At 32.1% G+C, this 22,370-nt stretch overlaps 2 protein-coding genes and 1 pseudogene across 2 annotated transcripts in view; all 3 read right to left on the bottom strand.

Annotated features, from left to right (window-relative positions):
- The window catches only part of LOC127794985 (delta-1-pyrroline-5-carboxylate dehydrogenase 12A1, mitochondrial), a 59,764-nt gene that overhangs the window by 22,764 nt on the left and 14,630 nt on the right, over positions 1-22,370 (bottom strand). The gene's annotated exons all lie outside the window — the stretch shown is intronic.
- On the bottom strand, positions 672-1,805 carry LOC127794986 (F-box/kelch-repeat protein SKIP11-like). Its single transcript, XM_052326353.1, has one exon. The coding sequence runs from the start codon at positions 1,803-1,805 to the stop codon at positions 672-674; it is 1,134 nt and encodes a 377-aa protein (XP_052182313.1).
- On the bottom strand, positions 21,561-22,341 carry LOC127794238 (F-box/kelch-repeat protein At1g74510-like; annotated as a pseudogene).

The raw sequence follows: 22,370 nt of genomic DNA, 5'->3' as shown, positions 1-22,370 counted from the left end.
AATAAACAAAATTTGTACCATCAAAGAATAATGGCAGCTCAAGATTGTTACTAATCAGTGACACGGAAAAATGTAGATGTATAGTAACAGTATAAACGATCTATAGCATGCAACAAAAAACCATGGCAGCTCAAGATTGTTACTGTCATATGAATTCATAACACATAGATATGCACAATCTTGCAATTAATTTTAGACAATGTTAAGCATCATTCATGTCAATAGTATATGGTGAATAAAAAGAGCCTGCATTCAACAATATTCTGTAAAAGATATATAAGGATTTGGACAAAGAAAGGTAAGGAAACTAGGCAATTTCATTCTTCAAAGTTCCACGGAAAAAGAAAACAAGAACATAAACCAATAAAAGTTTCTGGTTACTCAGAAGACCTTCTGCAGATACTGATAAAACCCAAAAAAAACTTAGTAGTAACTTATAATTATTAATCTAGGACCATAATCTATGATACCAACATAGGGCGAAAGCAACCGTCCAGACTAAAAGGGGTGCCAGATGCAACTGAAGAGGACACATAGCAGAAATAAGATAGATAAGCCTCAATACCTCCTCCAACGAAATGTTCATGAAGTTGAGTAAAATTTGAATTTTCCCGCAAAAGAAAGGCAGCGATATCAACCAGCCAGAACCCTACGTCCTTTCATGAACAACTTCAGCAACCCATCACGGTGCAATTATAGACAAAGTTTCCTAAATACTTCCTACCCAGTAAGTTCCACCGAAGAGGACCTGCATCCGGAACCCAACCATTAATCTCCACGACCTGTCCATATCTGGTTCCGCCAATGACAAGAAGTTGGTCTCCGCAAGCCCTGAATGCTATCCCCCAACCATGCATGGAATGTGAACTTTCAGGCAATGGCCCAATTGTAGCCCACACATTCTTCTCCTTGTCATATTTACTCACTACTAATTCTTCAGGATCTGCTGCATAGAGCTCATTCTTTACCACTGCAACCAGAGGAGGCGCCTTGTTTGTGCCTGGTGGCTCAGCTTCAGGATTGTGTGAAGGGAACATACTAGGAATCTCAGTCCACGTTCTCGTCTCCATATCATACATCTCTCCTGATATCAGCGTGCGATTGCCTCGCCCAATTCCACCAATGACATAAAACTTGCCATCCATGAAAAACCCTGAACACATTTTTCTCGGCGTGTTTATGTCCGGAAGAGTTGTCCAGCTACCAGTATTCGAGTCATACAACTCTGCCGATTGCAAGATATTTCCTTTTAGGTCACAGCCTCCTGCCACAATTGCAGTTTCCCCGAGACTTGCAGACCCAATCAAGCATCTACCTTGATTCATATTGGTACCGATCGACCACAAATTTGTCAATAGGCTATATTTGTAGATCACAAAGGACATAATATCCTTCCCAAAAAGGAGGAGTTCAGTACCTACAGCCAACGATTCCTTGTCCGAACACACAAAGCACACATTTGAATCAATTTCTGGAATTTTTGGCAAATGCATGAATCGCCGGCGAACAGGATCAAATGCCTGCCATTCAACAGGGCCACAGGAGAAGTAAACCCAGTGTTCAATAATGCCCCTTTCCCGCCTTAGCCTATATAGCTCACCGCTCCGAAGCAAAGATCGAAAGCTTTTGTTCAGGGAAGCAATTGAACCATAATCTGCTCTTGAGCAGTGGAGGAGACAGTTATTAGAGACGTCTTGGTCAAGTGCTGGGTTCAGAGAAGAACTTGAATTTGAGCAATCACCGTGCACTTGCTTACTATTCGAAGCATCAGCTGGAGAGAGTGCAAATTCGTTCGCAGTCTGCATTATTTCCCCTGTCTCATTGGCATTCCCTGATTTGGATGACTTCAACAGATTGATCAGTTCCCCATCTTCCAAACAGCGCTTACAATTTGAAAGTTCAATCACATCGAATGTGTTGCCACTCGAGTTACCCTCATGCTCACAGGAACCGGGCTGTTCCCCGGACGCAAGGTCTGTCTGATCCTTCGGCATTGCACCAAATTTGTGCAAGAGCAGGGGCAGAAACCAATTAATGCAAAGGCGTGAGCCTCGTCCTGAACAAAATTAAAACGAGAAAAATTCCCTTAGCAAAGAATAGTGTTTGTCCCTTACTATGGACCCAAAATCATCTATTCAACTAATGAAATTTTCACCAACATACAAAATATATCCAATCTTAAAAACCAGCTATAATGTAACTATAAATCTAGCGGTTTTCCTACCAAATGCACTTATCTCAATGTGCATAAGTAACAATTCAAAGAACGAACAGTATATATATGAAAAAGATACCATGCAAATGAATGAATGTAAAGATACCTCTTCCATTCAAAATCAAACCAACAAAAAATCTGTCAGGAAAGAACATTTATTTCCATTACTTGAGCACCAAAACATATATTCAGCGGGCAGAAAACCATTTTAAGTATAAAAAAGGGCTGGTAACCTAAAGAATCGGCTGAGATGAGCATTTTTGGAGAGCTATGCATCTTGTGACTTTAGCGGCCAATGCACTGATCTCTATCTATAAAGTAACTATTCAAAGAAAAAACACAAGAAAAAACAGAAACAGATACAGTAGCATTAATGCAAAGGCACATGCCTGAGTTTTTTAAAACAATATTATTTTAAGGAAATTATTAAAAGAATATCAGGTTAAAAATATTTATCAATCTAATATTGATCATCAAACTTAAAAATTTTGTTTAAGTGTGACAAACAAACGCACTTGTTAAGTGTATTTATTTTTTCCATCTATGAACGCACTTGAAGTGTGTGTTTTTGATAAAATAATAAACGCCGTTGGCAAGCGCGTCTATGTTTTGAATCAAAAATGCATTTAGTGAGTATTATATCAACATGTGAAGTAAGCAATTGAAAGAAAGAACTTAAGTAACCAAAAAGGACAATAATATGGCACTTTATCTTACAAGAGGCCATAAACCAATATTCAACAATCAAATTCATCAATACAGAGAAGAGCACGGTACATAAATCAAAATAATCTGTAAGTAGACGCAGATATGCATGCATGCACACGTGTCTGTGCACTGTGCCACATAAAACAATAAGAAAGTTGGAAAAAACCCTAAAATCCCAAAATCACATCTCTAATTCCAAACCTAAAAGAGAACACTAGAATTTAACTGTAATCATTTATCAGGCAGCAGTGATTCTACATCAAACTCAACAATTCAATCAATAGCAGGCTTTGGTATTCAACTAAACAGGCAAAACGGAACTCGAAGGATTGAATTCCTGTTGTAATCAAATAGGCAGATACAAGTAACAGGTCTTACCCTCTCTTCTTCACCCGAGATTCGAACTACCACTGACAGCAAACCAACAAAATCAAGAACCTTCAAAACAAAGTTGGGATTAAAGGAAAGGCCAATTGATCACAGATTGAAATACACAGGCATGACCTAAAAGCAGGAGCACATACTAGTATAATCAAAACGAAAGCAGTTCAGAATGTACCAGAACTTAAAATTAACATTTAAGCAAAGTATCATCAGAAACCCCTAAATCAAAACAAAACACAAGTCGGAACACAGTAGTAGAAAAACCAAGCAAATACCGATGTCAGATCCGGAGTGTGGAGAAAAACCCCCTTGTTCTTGCGGGTCTTAGTTGTCTTACAGAAGTGCAAGTAGTTTCCTCTCTTTATCAGTATCAATCGGAAGAAAAAATTGCCGATCTCTTCTCCCCTTGTCGCCTCTGAATTGATAAGGAAGCAAACGAGCGATTACACTCGATCGTCGGCTCCCTCGCTTCTGTATACCATATATTCGGTGGCTCTCTCTCTTCTCCGACTAGAGCAATAAGATTACGCTCACTGTGAGCGATTTCTATTACGACTAGAGAGGTTACAGTCGCTACAAGCGATTTCGCCTCTGAATGCCGCCGCTCTCTCTCGCCCTCTCTCTCTCTCTCACCTACATCAATCGTAAGAGAAGTGTGGATCTTGATCGGTGGCTCGATGGTTCTAAAATGTACGAAGCCGCAACAATACCCGAAAGTTTTGCTCTGCTGTACATGTGTTGATATCCGACTGAAGACAACACAAAAGAGAAGAAGAGGTGGCGCGCGCCGAGCGGGGGTGGGGCCCTATCGGAACCGTTTGGACAATTAAACAAAGCATTTAGCAGGTGGCCGTTGGCGGGAGATAGTGGTTTTCCGGTACCATGTTTTTAATTACGGCTCTATCTCTTGCATGGGCATGCAACAACTGACACCTAAGCTCAAAAAGGTAAAATAGAATTTTCAAAAACAAAATTATTACGGCTTTAAAATTGTGATTTTTTTTTCCTTCTAATTTCACGAATTTCAACAATTCCAATGGGTAGCTCCACGTTTGGCGGTGCCTTTTCTGCTTCTGTTTCAACTGATTTTGTTTTTTTACCATTGCGTGAGTAAGTGTGTTTAAATGTCTGTCTCAACAAATATTTTCAAAATTTAAATGAAATTTCGACTCCAACTACAATTGAAATTCAAATGTACTTTGAGTTGTTGTATTTATTAGAGATGGTTTGCTGGTGCCAATGGTGTTTTGTTTTTAATTTATTTATTTATAAGAATTATTAAATTAGCGATTTACGGGAAATTAACAAAAATGGGCAATTGTCAAAATTTTAATATTAAAATTATTCCAATATTGATAAATTAAATTAATGAAATATAAGTTAATGCCTATAATTATTTGAATATATATATATGCTTCTTTCTTCTTCTAATATTAAAAATAATCCAATGTGAGGCCATTGTATGAAATAGACTTTGCAGAATTTAATCAGGATTGTCGGGAAATGATGTGTATCGAGAGACTTATGTTGTGTGTTTGATGTTGAAAAAAAAAATTATTCCCGAAATCTCGAGGTAATGCTCGTTCTAGGAAAACGGGGGCGTTACAATTTGGAATGATTGGAGAAAATTTTAGAAAATTTGAAATGATTAATTATAGAAAATTTTAGAAGATTTAGAATGATTGGAGAATAATTTAGAAAAATTGCAATGATTATAAAAGATTATGAAAGATTTGAAAAAATTATAAATGATTAGAATATCTTAGAATATTTGAAAAGATTTGGGAAGATTTTAAATTATTGGAATATCTTAAAAGATTTAAAAAATATTTGAAATGATTAAAAAATATTATAATATAAAATAGCATACTTGGTGGCCAAATTTTAAGGCCTATAAATAGGAGACACCATTTGGAGAAGTTGAAAAGGAATAGAGAAAGGAGAAAAATTGAACATATATGATAGCCAGAGTATGTTGAGACTCAAATTTGAGAACCATTAGAAGTTTAGCATGAGAATCAAGGTTGGGCGAGAATCGAGTTGTTTTGGGTTTCATTCAAGGTGAGAGGTCCTACTTCAAACTTGATTTTGTTTCAAGCAAATGGTTTTGGCATGTGAATGGTTGATTTCATGTGGGAGGTTCATCCGAAATGTTTATTTACACCTGCATTGAAGTGTCATTTTATGTAATGTATCATTACATGTTGTGGTTATGGCATTAGCATGTGTGTGAAAATGGGCAGTGTTTTCAAGTTGTTTTTTAGTGAGAACGTAATCCCTGACCTGATTGTTATGTGCCCAGTTCCTGCATTGATGTTGACCCTCTTGTGACTAGAGTGGTAATGATTGTTCCTGAGATATCAGGGAGATATGTTGATGTTACCCCTCTTAAGCCAGAATTGTGTTATGCGGATATGTTAATATGGTTATGTTGCCCTTAGAGATATTGCTTTTTTTCCCATGGAATGGTTTAAGCGCAGTATGAGATTTGATATTTTACTCTTGGAAATTGAAATAGTTTTGATAATGACACAAAGTTATGAAAATCAATCTTGAACTCTAAAGAAATAAGTTTGAGTGTTTAAATTCAAAATCAATATCATTTTAATAATCTCAACTTACTTTCAAAAGAAACAAAATTAAGAGAGTTGAATGATTAAGAATTTTGTATTTGAAATCTCACAAGTGTTCTTCTACATGTTATCAGTTTAGTGTTAAGTTTTTCCAAGTGAATAGTCGACTAAGTATGTTTGATCTGTCGACTATGCCTAGCATCAATCGACTATGTTTTATTCTGTTGACTATTTTGTTGGTTCTGTCGACTGCTAAAATTACTCTATCGACTATTTGTGTGTATGATGGTAGAAATTTTCTTCATATTTTGGATGTGTCGACCATGTGAAAGTGTGTGTCGACTATCAATACATTTGGTTGGTTCTCTGTTGACTATGCTTGCATGTATGTCGACTATGCCTTAATTTTATTTAAAAATATAGTCAACTAATCTCTTTAGTCTGTTGACAGTTTCTTTCACAGAAAGTTGTAACAGTTAATTTTTGGCGTATTAAATGCTTGCTCAACTACCACAACAGTCGGATTTTTGTATTTATCTACCATCAACTATAAATAGGTGTTTGAAGAATCATTGAAGGTGACTGAAAACATTTATTATCTTCAACTACCGAGCATTCAAATTTATTTCGAGCTTTAATTTCTATTCTCTTTGTAATTATCTTTTCGAGACTTTGTATCTACACTATTATATTTATTTTAAGCCTCTATTTTTCAGTTGGAGAGAACTTGTAACTAAGAGTTGTACTCTTAGATTCTCGTATTCATTTTTCTTGTATTTTACCTAACGTAAGCTAGAGGGCCCATTCGAGTGGGAGGTGTGTAACTTTTCTAGTCGCAAACTAGAAGACCTACCCGGTTTGAGCTGGGGGTTGATAATGGATTTATTTAAAAATCCTTAGTGGGAAGCTAAGATAGTGGACTAGATTTGAAAAATCGAACCACTATAAATCATCGTCTCTTGTGCTTGTGTTCTCTATTTATTCCTCTTTTCGAGCATCTCTATATTTCTCACTTGATTCATATATTTAACCTTACATTAGAAAAGATTTCATATTTTTCAATCTTGTATTCTCCATTATCAAAACGAAATTGTCTTCATACGCTTGATACTTCATCGTGTCATTTCAAGGTCTTGAAATTTAACGAAGCCGTGGTCTTCATAAACGACATCTCTATTTCATCAAAAAATAATTTAAGAAAAAATAATTTTTATATACCAATTCACCCCCCTCTTGGTGTGTGCCATAACATTTCAACCTATCAAGATTCTCTTGGGCGAGGACATGTTGGGATATGTTAGTTTATACTTGGTCTTACATATATTTATGAAAATATTTTTGAACTCTCACTTAAATGATGATTTAGCATCTAATTTGGACTTTGTCTCTGAAATATTCAAACATTACAGGTGAAAGTTGCATCGCCAAGGGAAAAAAAGGTTATTGAGATATAGCCGTTATTTACATATTAGATCTATAGTAGGTCTTTGATTTTGTGCGAAATATTCAGTTATTATGTATTTTATTTTGAAAATATGATGTAAAATGATGATACTATTAATCTCTTAGGGTATGACTACTTAAGAGGGAAGTGAATTAAGTAATTAAAATTTTTCTCTTTTAATAAATATTATTAATTAATACTTTTCTTTAATAATATATATTAGATAATTAAAATAAATTATGTTTGAGATTAATAATTAATGCAAACCATAAGATATAACAAAAATAAATAAAATGAAGCACAAAATAATTTATAATATTTCAATATTTTCACATACACCTAATCTACTATCTCAATATCTAACCACCATTGGAGTTCCACTAAATCAATTTCACTAAGATATCTATTGGTCCCTTAGGGTATAGCCACTCAAAAGGAATGGTGAATTGAGTAATTAATTTTTTTTAATTTTAATAAATATTATTGATTAAAGATTTTATTAGAAAATATATTTGATAAATATAATAAATTATGTTTAAGATTAATAATAAATGTAAGTCACAAAATATAAGAAAAATAAATAATATGAAACACAACACAATTTATAGTGGTTCGGTGTTTCCATACACACTTAATTCACTCTCCCAAAATCTAACAACCCTTGAGGTTCCACTAAATCAAAATCACCAAACTTTCCACACTAGCTTACCTTAAAAACTAGATACACACTCAGATTAGAATAACTTCTAAGCAACCATTACACCAAGGTTTTCTCCCTAACTTACCTTAAAACTAGATTCACCTAGATTTTAACGGATCTAAGAAATCTATATAATCCAAAATAGTAATTTAAATGTTACAAATAATTTGTCCACACTTGGACACAAATAAGCAATTAAAAATAAATTATATAAGACAATAATATTTAAATAAATAAATAAACGATGACATCAGTTTGAATGGAGAAGATCATATTCAGATCTCTTTTTCTCCTCTTGCCTTGTGACTCTTCGGTAGATGAACAATAAATCTTTGAGAGTTTTGGAATGCTTGAAAATTAGCTTGAGAGCCTTGGATGTGTAATATGTGCAATGGATACTCAAAAAATGAGTTTGGGGGGTAATTATAAGAATTTTAGCCACTAGAGAAATGGTTAATATAAAATTTGAAATTTAAAAAATGTTTATACTTTATCAAACAATTAGAAAACATGTCTCATCTTTAATTCAAAATAAATTTACTTTTTGCATGAGAAATCAAAATTTGAAAATTCAAATATAACATTTTGAGACATAAATGATTAAAACAAGAAAATATGTCTAAAAACAATCTCCTTTAATTCAAAATAAATTTACTCTTTGTACCCACTTTTAATTCAAAATAAATTTATTTTTTTTATATGAGAAAGAAATACATTTATATCATAAAAATATTTTTGTTAATCATCAAAACTTAATTAATATGAGCAAGTTGGCTCAACATTCTCCCCATTTTTTATGATGACAAAAAAATGATTTATGGGGTCATTAATGTGATAAAAAAAAATTGAACTCCCCCTTAATTTTATATTATAAGCTCCCATTTTCAAAAATACTAATAGCATTAAAATGTTTTGGATATAGCTTAATAGATAAAATAATTTATAAGAATTTTAAAGACAAAACTTGATTGCCAAATTTGATTATCTTGATTGCACCTGCTTGATGTCCTATCTCTCAGATATATTATTTCCTCACATACACAAAAAAATATCATAATACATTTTTCTACCCCTATACAAAAATAATATACAATTCACATTCTCATACATACAATCTCTCATCTCATAACATCTTATTATTCTCCCCCTTTTTGTCATAATTAAAAAGACATTGTTAACAAAGAAAATAAAAATATATAAACAATATATCTTTTTCCCCAGCTATTCACATGACCAGGGACGAATTTGGGGACCAAATTCTTTGAAGGGAGCGAGAAACTGTAATGACCCTAAATTGGGTCGAGATGTTTTTAATATTTAATTTTAGCTCAAGAGCATTTTAGATGTGGGTCTAAGTATTTTAATATTTAATGATAAATTTCTTTGAGAGCATAGAAATAGTTTTAGATTGAACAATTTTATTTTATAGTTCATGTGATCGGAAGATAAGTGTGTGGGTCTAATTTTTTAGAATTCATAAATAATATAATGAGCCGCAATTAATTAGTTAACGAGGTCATGGACTTGACTCGGGTTGGAAATTAAACCTAGTGGGCTTGATATATGTATGAAGTACATGTGGCTTGGGCTTAGGCCCATGGTGATAAATAATTTAAAAATAATGAAATTAGTGGTGTAATAAAATAAAATAAAAAAATAAATTAAGTTAGTCTTTGTCAATAAAGCCCCTAGATATTTTTGTCTATTATATGAGAAGAAAGGCATGTTGGTAAAATTTTGGAGTTGGCGTGCAATCTGCATAGCTTTTCTGTATGCAGAGATCTCCTAATTTCAATGCATATCATCCCCTCCTTTTCTTTCACTGTTCCATTGCTTTCCTCACCTCCTCAGCGTCTTCTTATACTTTACTTTATTCTATTCAACCGGTGGGTGCGTTGCCTTTCATTGCACTGGTGGAGCTTCTCTTGCCTGCATCTTTCAGGCAAGTTTCTTACTTAGCCTCTATTACATTCTGCACATTTCGTACCCAGCTTCTTTAGCATTCTGCAATTTACTAGCATGCTATAATTCCTCTAATGTAAATTGCATATACACACAAATTTGTTGAGTGAATGACTTCTTGGTAGGTAAGAATGCAAATCTTCATTCATCCTATTCATAACAACTAAATTATATAAAGATGTATATATACACATATTTATATATGCATGCACCACCTCTGTCAAATGTGTTAGCCAGAAGAGCAAACCCATATTTTATATATATTGTTGTAGCCATATCAGCAGTTGGATGCTCTGCTCCAAGCAACCCATCTACATTTACATATATATATATATATATACACACACATACACAGTTCGGCCATGGATGCCCTATTCCCAGCAGACCCATTTACATTTTCAAACATATATACTTCCATGCGTGGCAGTGTAGCTGCTCACTGGGCCCATAAGTGAGGGGGGCACAATAATAAGAAAAAAATTAATAAAATATATATTATATTTATTTTTATCCCCCTAATAAAAATTTTTTTAATAAAATATATAATATATTTATTTTTACCCCCTGTTCTCTCAACCCCCACTCAAAAGTTCTCCTATACTATATATTTTGTCTCCAACTACCTCTTCCACTTTCACAAAATTAATTAATTTATTCCCTCACTATTCTCTCTCCTCCCCCCCCCCCCCAATCTATTTGAAACCCAACTCATTCTCTCTATTTCTCTTCCTTTAATTTTCTCTCAACAATATATCAATAAACAATTAATTTTGTAAAATCTAACCGTTTGATCTTCGATTTGATCGCATTTTCACCGTGAAAGTGGTCTCGATCTATAAAAAGGTAAGTCTTTTAAAATTTTCGGTAATTATTTTTAATTTTCAATACAAATCCATGATATATATTTCAAGTTTTAGTTATGTACTATTATATTAGACTGTTAGGGACATGAATTACATAAGAAACAATACTTATTGCTAAACCAGTGAGGGTATAATGGATTTTGGTCAAATTACACTATTATGCCAAATTAAGAAATTTGTCATTTTTTTTATGTTTTAGGAATTTTTTGCCTTGAAAATTTGTAAATTGTAATACATATCTTTATTAACTTTTTCTTATTTATTATTTGATTCAACAGAAAACTTGATTGGGATTCTTATTCTTTATAATTGGAAGTTTCAAGTGGAAGAAAATATGCTCAAAATTTAAGTTTTATTATTCTTTGTTAATTAGTTTTATTTTTTTTATTGTATTGTGTTTATTATAAAAATAAAAAAATATTTCCTAAGAAATAACTTTCCGAAAATCTTAAGAGACAAAGAAAGAAAAAAAAAGAAGAAATTGCTCAAAGTTTAAGAAGATCTTTGAATAAATATTTTGTTAAATAAACTAATACTTCACTTGAAAATTTAGATAAAGATTTACCAAATGAATGTGAATAACCAATTCAATTGGAAGAATTAGTAGAAAATAAGAATGAAGTGAATGAAAAAACTGGTGATGTAGATGAAAATGAAAATATTGATGAACCTTTTCTATAGATGAAAATAAATATTGATCTAGATGAAAATGAATGTAGACTCAAATATATAGTTTTCGTTTAATAATGTATTGTTTACAATGCGAGGTACTCTTTTTCTTTCATTTGGAATTTTCTTCCATTGAATTTTTTTTAAATAAAGTTTTAATGAGACCCCAAAGTATTCTTTCTTATCTTTTATAAATTTTTATAATTTTAATAAAATTAATTAATTAATAAATTTTATTATTTTTTATTTAATTTATATAAAGGGGTTTTGCCCTGGGCCTTATTAAACCCAGGACCGGCCCTGATACGCACGCACCCAGTTCGCATGCCCAGCCCTTGTGTATATTTGGAAGCCCTTATATATATATATATATAAAAATGCTTAGCAGGGAGGTTGGCCGAATGGAAGTGCTCTCTCTCTCTCTCTCTTATTTGCTAGCAACCCTTATATATACATATATGCACGCTCCTGTTCGGTTGCCCTGTTTTAGTCAATCTCCTGCAAATATCCAAATAAAATATATATATGAAGGATTCTTAAGGGTTTTGTTTTGGCAATTTCACAACTTCCGCATGCTCCTGGGCAACGGCTTGCTTTTATTAAGTAATGAGAAATATGTTGCTGTGAGCTTGCATTTATGGGATGTTTCACTCCTATTAGCACCCACGCATCCAAGTAATTTGAAGCCCACCCAAATAAAATAATATAAATATATATATGTATATGTATACATATGTACGCACCCATTGTAATTTGAAGTCCCACCCAAATAATATATATATACATAAAATAATTCCTTCTCATAATCATTTTTATAAAAGAAAATTTTTGATACAGAAGGCTTTTTTTTGGTTTTTCTTTAATTATATTTATTTATATATATTAAAATATATTCTATCTAATTTTGATGTCTTAAATCGAATAATTCAAAATATATGTATAGAAATATACATATATAAATTCTTGGTATGCATACAAATAAATTGTAAAGAATTCATTAGTAAATTGATTAAACTAATTCTTGAGTAAATTATTATATTTCGTGTGCATACTTGATATGAGTGGAAAAACTATTCAGTATTGTGAGATCGGTATAAAATATATATAATTATGGCATCAGCTTGTGAGATGAAATTCATGATACTTATATATATGTGAGAGTGAATGTGTGACACGTTTCATACACATTTAGTATGATCATATTATGTGACAGTATTATTTATCTTTGCGCACCTATTATTTTGCGCGAAGAGAAAGGGTACCCTAGAGTACCTGGCGCGAGACAAAGTGGCCATAGCCCTACAGGTTGGCTCCATATTGAATGTGAGTTTTTATTCTCTTGATGCACTTTGGCATATGTTGTTTCATGGCTTGCGAGCCTACGAGATTTGATTCTGATACTTAATTTTATATGCACATTTGCATAGTAATATATAGTGACATGATGCATTTAAATTGAAATTGATAAAGTCTTAAATTACGAATCTTGTATAAAACTGTCGAGTTCTTGATTACTCTTTTTGGTGTCACCATATTTTTTTATTCCTATTTGCTATTCATTGCTTCTCGAACTTGCTGAGCTTTGTGGCTCACTTGATCCTCTTTGCCATTCTAGGTAAAATAAAGGCCGTTTTCAGGGGCGAATCCAGTGGGACTAAGGCCTAGGGATAGTGGTGTACGGAAACGCGTCCTAACTTGAAGATCCTGATTTGTATTTTGGTGAGGCTTGAGGTGAATTGATTTTCATTTTGTTAGTTAACATTCGAGTCTCTTATCTATTTTGTACGACCGTCGAGCCCAACCACATGAGATATTAAAAGTGTAACTGAGGTTTAATTTAGTTTATGTTGCTAGTAATGGGTTGAGTTGTTTGTTTATTTATGGTTTGTTTTATATCATCTCTGTAATGACCTCCTTTCGAATACCCTATGCTAGAGGAAATATTCGAGAGTGGGCCTTACAATTTTTACAGGTAGTATCAAAGCCGACCCTTGAGCCTCTGAACGCGATGGTGGGGCAAACTTCAACCAGGATGCTGAGTCCCTAGGGGGGTGCGTGTAGGCACCTTAGGCGAATCCCACATCAGCCATGTAAAGGGGGGAGATCTGGGACAGGTTGTAAGGTCGCATGACGAGGACGTCATGTGCTCAAAGGAGGGAGAATGTAATACCCCAAGAGCCCAAAGAAAAGTAGTATATATCGTGAATAAGTAAGAAAGGAAACAACACCAGCTGGATACCTTTTGGGTTGAATGTAGGCAAAGAACTCCGAGATTAAGCGTGCTTGAATTGCGGAAGCTCAAGAATGGGTGACCCCTTGGGAAGTTCGCATAAGCCTATTAGGGTAAGTTGTTCCGATCCTTCCTATCGCTCGATGCGGAATGTTACAGCTTAATAGATAAAATAATTTTTAAGAGTGTTTAAGAATCAAATCTGATTGTCTTGATTGCACATTCTTGCCTTGAATGTCTGTACTGATTTTCTATCTCTCAGATATCTAATTTCCTCACATACAAGGTCTATCAAAAAAAAATCATACATTTTTCTTCCCCTATACAAAAATAAAATTACAACACACTCTTACATACAATCTTTCATCTCATAACATTTTATTTTTCTCCCCATTTTTGTCATAATCAAAAAGACATTGTTAGTGAATAGAATACAGATTTAAATAATATACTCTATGAGAAAAATGTGTCAAGCATAATCCATATAAAATATATGATGGATGATGAATAAAAAGTACTGAAAATATAAATGTAGCGTTAAGTACTAAAAACAATATGTCATACCCATTATGAAAAATATTTTAAAATAAAAAAAAGTATTTTTCATAAAAATATATTCGCATTTAGCACATACTTATCATTCATATATATATGAGAACACATTTAGACATGCAAAGCAAATGCAAAAATGTTCTCTTCTAGTCAAAACAGATTTATTATTCCTAACTCCTTTCGAATGAAATCAAATATTTCTTGTTGCAAGAGTTTTGTGAAAATATCCGCTAATTGTAATTCCGTTGGAACAAATGCAAGAGATATTTCTTGATTTTGGATATTCAAGGTTGGCAATGGTTTGGTTTGATTTTGGTTTTTGCTAAAATCATAATCAAAAACTAAAACCAAATCATTACCCATTGGTTTTAAAAATTAAAAACCATAACCAAACTATTCGGTTTCGGTTTTAACCATGATTTTTTTATTTTGATCCATACCAACAAACAAAGACAAACTCTTGCAAATATCATTCATAAAAAATTTTGATAATTCCACAACAAACAAAGATAAACTCTAATAAAGTTACTTTCTTCTTGCATAAATTACAAATTAACTTTAAATTTCTTGGATATAATTATTTGATTGATAAAAATAAAATAATTTAAGATTATGTTTTATTTTTATTTGTTAATTACTTTATAAATGTTAAACATTTTTATATTTGTAATGCATTAGTTAAAATACTTGTAAAAAATGCATTAGTCAATATATATTATGTGTATATAAAATATATTAAATAAATAAATATCTATTATATATATGTATATTCAGTTCGATTTAGTTCAGTTACCCATACATTTGGTTCGATTTCGGTACGGGTTTTGATTTGAATTTAGTGAAAACCATAACCAAACCATACCTATTAAAACAGTTTGTGATTTTTTTCCAAACCAAACCATTACCCAATCAAACAATTTTTAGCCATATTAACCCCATGGTTTCAGTTGCAATTGCCATCCCTAGTCCCTAAGGAAATGATATCTAACCTCTATATGCTTTGCTCTTGAATGCAACACTAGATTTTTAGAGAGGTTAATAGCACTGATATTATCACATTTAATGGGGGTTTGTTTAAAATTTATTCTGAAGTTTTTTAATTCTTGGTGAATCCAAAGAACTTGAGCACAACAACTACCAGTAGCTATATATTCAACTTCAGCAGTAGTAAATGCTATCGAATTTTATTTCTTTGAGAACTATGAAACCAACTTGTTTCCTAACAATTGACAAATTTCAAAAGTGCTCTTACGATCTACCTTACAACCGGCAAAGTCCGCATTGGAATATTCAATCAATTCAAAATTATCCCCATTTGGATACTATAATCCTACGTCTTGAGTTCCAATTAAGTATTTGAAAATTCTTTTAACTGCCAATTAATACATAAGATTCTTAAGGATTTGATTGAAATCTTATACATAAGCATATATTAAATATGATAACGAGCTTACTTGTCGTTAGGTAAAGTAATGACCCTATCATACTCCTATAGAGTTTTTGATCTACACTCATCCCTTGATCATCTTTATCTAATTTTGTGGATGTACTCATAGGTGTGCCTATTGCTTTATCATTTTCTATCCCAAATTTCTTTTAACATTTCTTTTATATATTTTGCTTGATAGACAAAGATTCATTCTTTTGATTGTTTTACTTGGAGGCCTAGAAAATATGTGAGTTCTCACATCAGACTCATCTCAAATTCACTAGTTATTAAATTTGCAAAATCTTTGCAAAAACTTTTCACTTGTTCCTCCAAATACTATATCATCTATATATATTTGAATAATTATATATTATATTGGATTTCTCAGGTCTTATGAACAGGGTTGTGTCAACTTTCCCTCTTGAAAAACCTTTTTCAATAAGAAATTTACTCAATCTTTCATACCATGCTCTAGGAACTTGTTTGAAACCATAAAAGACTTTTCTTAATTTACACACATGGTCCTCTAAATGAGGATTCTCAAAATCGAGAGGTTGTCCCACATAAACCTCTTCATTTATGTAGTCATTTAAGAATGCATTCTTCACATCCATTTGATATAACATGAAATTCATGTGAGAGACAAAGGCTAAAAGTATCCTGATTGCTTCTAACCTAGCTACGGGAGCATAAGATTCTTCAAAATCGATGCCTTCTTCTTGGCCGCATCCTTTGGCCACAAGCCTTGCATTGTTTCTTATTATATTTCCATTTTCATCTAATTTATTCTTGAAAACCCATTTGGTGCCTATTATAGATTTATCTTTGGGTCTAGGAACTAATTCTCATACTTCATTTCTATTAAATTCATCTAATTCTTTTTGTATAGCCTTAAACCAAAACTCATTTTCTAAGGCTTGATCTACCAAGTTGGCTCAACTTTTGATATGAAGACTACATTGTTACAATATTAATGAAGGGACACCCTAGTCATTATTCCTTGGCTCGGATTTCCTAGGATTTGATCTATAGGGTGGCTTGTTGCATGTTTGAACCTCTTAGGAAGTCTATCTAGGTCTTCCTTTTCTTAAAGTTGTTCTTGGGCTTTAGATGCAGAGTTTGGAGACTCATCTTTAGTTTTTTCTTGAATGTTCAACTTCTCCATTTCCTTAGATGAATCTATGGATATTACCTTTTCATCTTTATTTTTTCTTTTTGTTTCAATATGCTCATTGAATTTCACATGAATGGATTATTCCAAGGTATTTGTTCTAATATTATATATTCTATAAGCCTTACTAGTATTTAAATATCCAAAAAAGATTCCTTGGTCACTTTTAGCTTCAAATTTTCCTACATTGTCTTTTGTATTCAAGATAAAACATTTACATCCAAATACTCTAGAATAGGATATGTTAGACTTTTTGTCATAGTATAATTCAAATGGTGTTTTCTTGATACTTTGTCTTAGATTAAACCTATTTAGGATATAACAAGTGGTATTAACCGCTTCGACCCAAAAATAAGTAGGCAAATTATTTTCCAAAAGTATGGTTCTAACCATCTCTTAAAGAGTCATATTTCTCCTTTCAACAACACCATTTTACTATTAGGTTCTAGGTGTGGAGAATTGGTGAAGAATACCATTTGTTTCACAAAACTCCATAAAGTGTCTATTCTCAAATTCCCTACCGTGATCACTTCTAATAGCTACAATTTTATCATCCCCCTCTCTTTCAACTCTTTTAGCTAATTTGATAAAGTTTTGAAATGATTCAGCTTTTGATGCTAAGAACATAACCCATGTAAATCTAGAAAAATCATCTACTATAATATATGCATAAAATTTTCCACTGTAACTTTTAATTTGAGTGGATCCAAATAAAACCATGTGCAAGAGTTGTAGAGATTTACTAGTTGATATTTCACTCTTAGATTTGAAGAAAGCTCCCTAGTTTTTTTTCCTTGGCAACATACATCACAAGATATTTCTTCATTGAGCTTTATCTTGGGGAGACGTATAACTAAATCTTTATTAGCTATTTTTCTAATTAAGTCTGGATTAACATGACATCATCTTCTATACCATAAGAGAATATCTTCATTTTTCACGATAAGGCATTTTGTATTAATTTCCTCAATATTAGCAATATATACATTGTCTTGCCTATTAGCACAAATATTAATGGAGTTGAAATTATCAATAACGAGACAATGCCTTTGTCTAAAAATAACTTTATAGCCATCATCACAAAATTGACAAATGCTAAGAAGATTATGCCAACTACTTTACCTTTGGTATTGTCCTCAAACATGACAGATCCTCCATCTTTGGGACCGAGATCTAAAAGTAGATGTTTCTCACTGATCATGTGTCGTGAACAACCACTGTCCATATACCACTTCTTGCCCATTGTGGTTCTTACACACATTTGCATATTTAAACGATCATGCTTTAGCTTTGGGTACCCATTTATAGACGGGTCTCTTGAATCTTTCTTCATTGGAATCAAATGATTTAATTATTTTTGATGTATGTGGATGAGGAACAACATTTAAAATTTTGTGATCTAATTCATTCATTGTTTGTGTTAGTCCCTTAGGGTATGGCCACTCAAGAAGGAGAGTGAATTGAGTGATTAAAATTTTTCTCCCTTTAATGAATATTCTTGATTAATAATTATTTAAGAATATATGTTTGATAAATATAATAAATTATATTTGAGATTAATAATTAATGCAAGCCACAAAATATAACAAAAATAAATAATATGAGGCACAACACAATTTATAGTGGTTCGATATTTTCACACACACCTAATTCACTCTCCAATGTCTAATCACCCTTGGGGTTCTACTAAATCAAAATCATCAAGGTTTCCACAATAGCTCACCTTGAAAACTAGATACACACCTAGATTAGAATGGGTTCTAGGCAATCACTATACCAAGATTTTCTTCCCAACTTACCTTGAAAACTAGATTTACCTAAATTTTAAATGTTACAAATAATTTGTTCACACTTGGACACAAATAAGCAATTAAGAACAAATTATACAAGACAATAATATTTAAATAAATAAATAAATTTATAACCTCAAATGAAGAAGTTCGGATTTGTTGTAGAAGATTTGAAGAAATTTTCTCCTCTTACCTTGTGCCTCTTCGGTGGATGTATAATAATGTTTCGAGAGCCTCAGATTGCTTGAATGCTTTACTTGAGAGCATTTGAGAGCTTTGGAGTGCTCTAAATATACAATGGAAGCACTTGGATACTTAAAAAATGAGTTTGGGGGTATTTATAGCTATTTTGTGCACTTTTCCAACGGTTAAAAATCTAATCGTTATAGCAGAAAAACTTAGTATAACTTAAAATTTGCATTCAAATATTCAAGAGAGCTTGTAGATCAACTAGTAAGGGAAGGCTTTGGCTAGCTTGAGGTTGTGAGATCAAACCATGATGGCATACCTAGTTTGTTATATTATTTTTGTGATACATAAGATAGAAAAATATTTTATAAATTAATTTAAAATATATTAAAAATATATTTTTAATATAAAATAATATTTTTAATAATTCATCTGTTATAAAAAATATTTAATAAATTAATAAAATAAAAATATATTTTTAAATATATTTTTAATAGAAAATAATATTTTTAATAATGCATATGTTTTGAAAATATTTTTATAAATTAATCTAAAGATATTTTTAACAAGAAATAATATTTTTGGTAATACATATGCTAAAAAAAATATTTTATAAATTAATAAAAAATAACTCGGTACTACAATTAATATATTTAATAAAAATACTCTTTTTGTTAATCACCAAAAATACTATAATTTGTATATTAAAAATTCTCTTTTTTGTTAATTATCAAAATTTAATTAATATGAGAAGTTGGATCAACAGTTTGTATCACCCATTTTGATATCTTCATTTGTACTATGTTGTTTCTTTTAGGTTAAGATTTCCACCTAGGTTGTTTCCATTCTCTCTTAGGTGTTTTATACCTTGTTTTGGGTTTTGAATTTTTATTTGAAATTAATGTGGCTAAACTTTTTTCTATTGCATTCTTTTGAACTAATCATTTATTATTTTGAGTTTTTAATATTTTGTTTTCTTCTTGAAAATTAGCTAATTGATCTTTTAATTTATCTTCATTTTCTTTTGTTGAGTTTTTGTAATTTTTCGTCTAAAGACATTATTTCAACCTTTAATTTTTCATTTTCTTCTTTGTGATTCATCTTGATGGTTTTTATTTTTTTCTTAATATGTTGATATTTTATGAAAAGTTCCTTGTATACCTTTTGTAATTCTTCTAAGTCCATATCTTCTTCTTTTTCTTCTCTGATTGAGATGAATCATCGGCATCTCATGTGGAGAAAACATGTTTCCTTGATTTTTTAAATATTTTATTTTCTACTTTATTCTCTTTCTTATATTCTGGACAATCAAATTGCATATGTCCACCTTCTTATATTTAAAGCAAGTAGGAGGTATTTAATAGAAGGGTTGTTTCATCCTCCTCTTCTTCTTCACTAGATTTAGTTTCTTCATTTGCTTTTAAGACTAAGGTTTTCTTGCCTTTAATATTTTTATTAGTCTTGTTTAATATTAATTCATGAGTTAGAAGTGTTCCAACTAATTTTCTATTTTTAATTCTTTTAAATTTTTAGCTTGGGAAATAACAATCATTAAAGGTTGCTAATCTACTGTTAGATATCTAAGAATTTTCTTAATTTAATCTTCCTCTAAAATTATTTTTCCTAACATTTTAAGATTGTTTATAATCTTTTGAAATTTATCATTCATATCACTAATATTTTTATTTTGAAGTAGTTTAAATTCTTTATATTGAGACATTAAGAGATTAATCTTAGTATCATTTACTTGATCAGTATCTTCATATATTATTTCTAATTTTCTCTAAATTTCATGTGATGTATAACAAGCAGATAATTTTTCATATTCACTAGGAATGATTGAACAAAAAATTATGTATTTAACTTTATGATCTATTTGGTGTTTTTTAATATCTTTTTCATTCCAATCATTTTATTCGATTTTGGATATAACAAAACCATCTCTAACTAATTTTCACAAATAATAGTCTACTAATAAAAAATATAACTCCATCCTTATTTTTCAATAAGCAAAATTTGTACCATCAAAGAATAGCGACAGCTCAAGATTGTTACTAATCAGTGACTTGGAAAAAATGTAGATGTATAGTAACAGTATAAACAATATATCGCATGCAACAAAAAACCGTGGCAGCTTAAGATTGTTACTGTCATGTGAATTCATAACACATAGATATTCACAATTTTGCAATTAATTATAGACAATGTTAAGCATCATTCATGTCAATAGTATACCCCTGTATGGTGAGTAAAAAGAGCCGGCACTCAACAATATTCTGTAAAAGATATATAAGCATTTGGACAAACAAAGGTAAGGAAACTAGGCAATTTCATTCTTCAAAGTTCCACGGAAAAAGATAACAAGAACATAAACCAATAAAAGTTTCTGGTTACTCAGAAGACCTTCTGCAGATACTGATAAACCCAAAAAAAACTTAGTAGTAACTTATAATTATTAATCTAGGACCATAATCTATGATACCAACATAGGGCAAAAGCAACAGTCCAGACTAAAAAGGGTGCCATTTGCAGCTGAAGAGGACACATAGCAGAAATAAGATAGATAAGCCTCAATACCTCCTCCAACGAAATGTTCATGAAGTTGAGCAAAATTTGAATTTTTCCCGCAAAAGAAAGGCAGCGATATCAACCAGCCAGAACCCTATGTCCATTCATCAACTTCAGCAACCCATCACGGTGCAATTATAGACAAAGTTTCCTAAATACTTCCTACCCAGTAAGTTCCACCGAAGAGGACCCGCATCCGGAACCCAACCATTAATCTCCACGAGCTGTCCATATCTGGTTCCGCCAATGACAAGAAGTTGGTCTCCGCAAGCCCTGAATGCTATCCCCCAACCATGCATGGAATGTGAACTTTCAGGCAATGGCCCAATTGTAGCCCACACATTCTTTCTCCTTGTCATATTTCCTCACTACTAATTCTTCAGGATCTGCTGCATAGAGCTCGTTCTTTACAACTGCAACCAGAGGAGGCGCCTTGTTTGTGCCAGGTGGCTCAGCTTCAGGATTGTGTGAAGGGAACATACTAGGAATCTCAGTTCACGTTCTCGTCTCCATATCATACATCTCTCCTGATATCAGCGTGCGATTGCCTCGCCCAATTCCACCAATGACATAAAACTTGCCATCCATGAAAAACCCTGAACACATTTTTCTCGGCGTGTTCATGTCCGGAAGAGTTGTCCAGCTACCAGTATTCGAGTCATACAGCTCTGCCGATTGCAAGATATTTCCTTTTAGGTCACAGCCTCCTGCCACAATTGCAGTTTCCCCGAGACTTGCAGACTCAATCAAGCATCTACCTTGATTCATATTGGTACTGATCGACCACAAATTTGTCAATAGGCTATATTTGTAGATCACAAAGGACATAATATCCTTCCAAAAAGGAGGAGTTCAGTACCTACAAGCCAACGATTCCTTGTCCGAACACACAAAGCACCATTTGAATCAATTTCTGGAATTTT

This window comes from Diospyros lotus, chromosome 2 (assembly GCF_014633365.1).
Source record: "Diospyros lotus cultivar Yz01 chromosome 2, ASM1463336v1, whole genome shotgun sequence".
Classification (NCBI taxonomy): domain Eukaryota; kingdom Viridiplantae; phylum Streptophyta; class Magnoliopsida; order Ericales; family Ebenaceae; genus Diospyros; species Diospyros lotus.
The sequence above is the reverse complement of the archived record's forward strand: the minus strand, read 5'-3'. Positions and strand labels throughout refer to the sequence as shown.

Excerpts from the sequence above, each read along its gene's own strand:
- LOC127794986 (XM_052326353.1), bottom strand. The coding sequence starts at position 1,805 with ATGCAGACTGCGAACGAATTTGCACTCTCTCCAGCTGATGCTTCGAAT.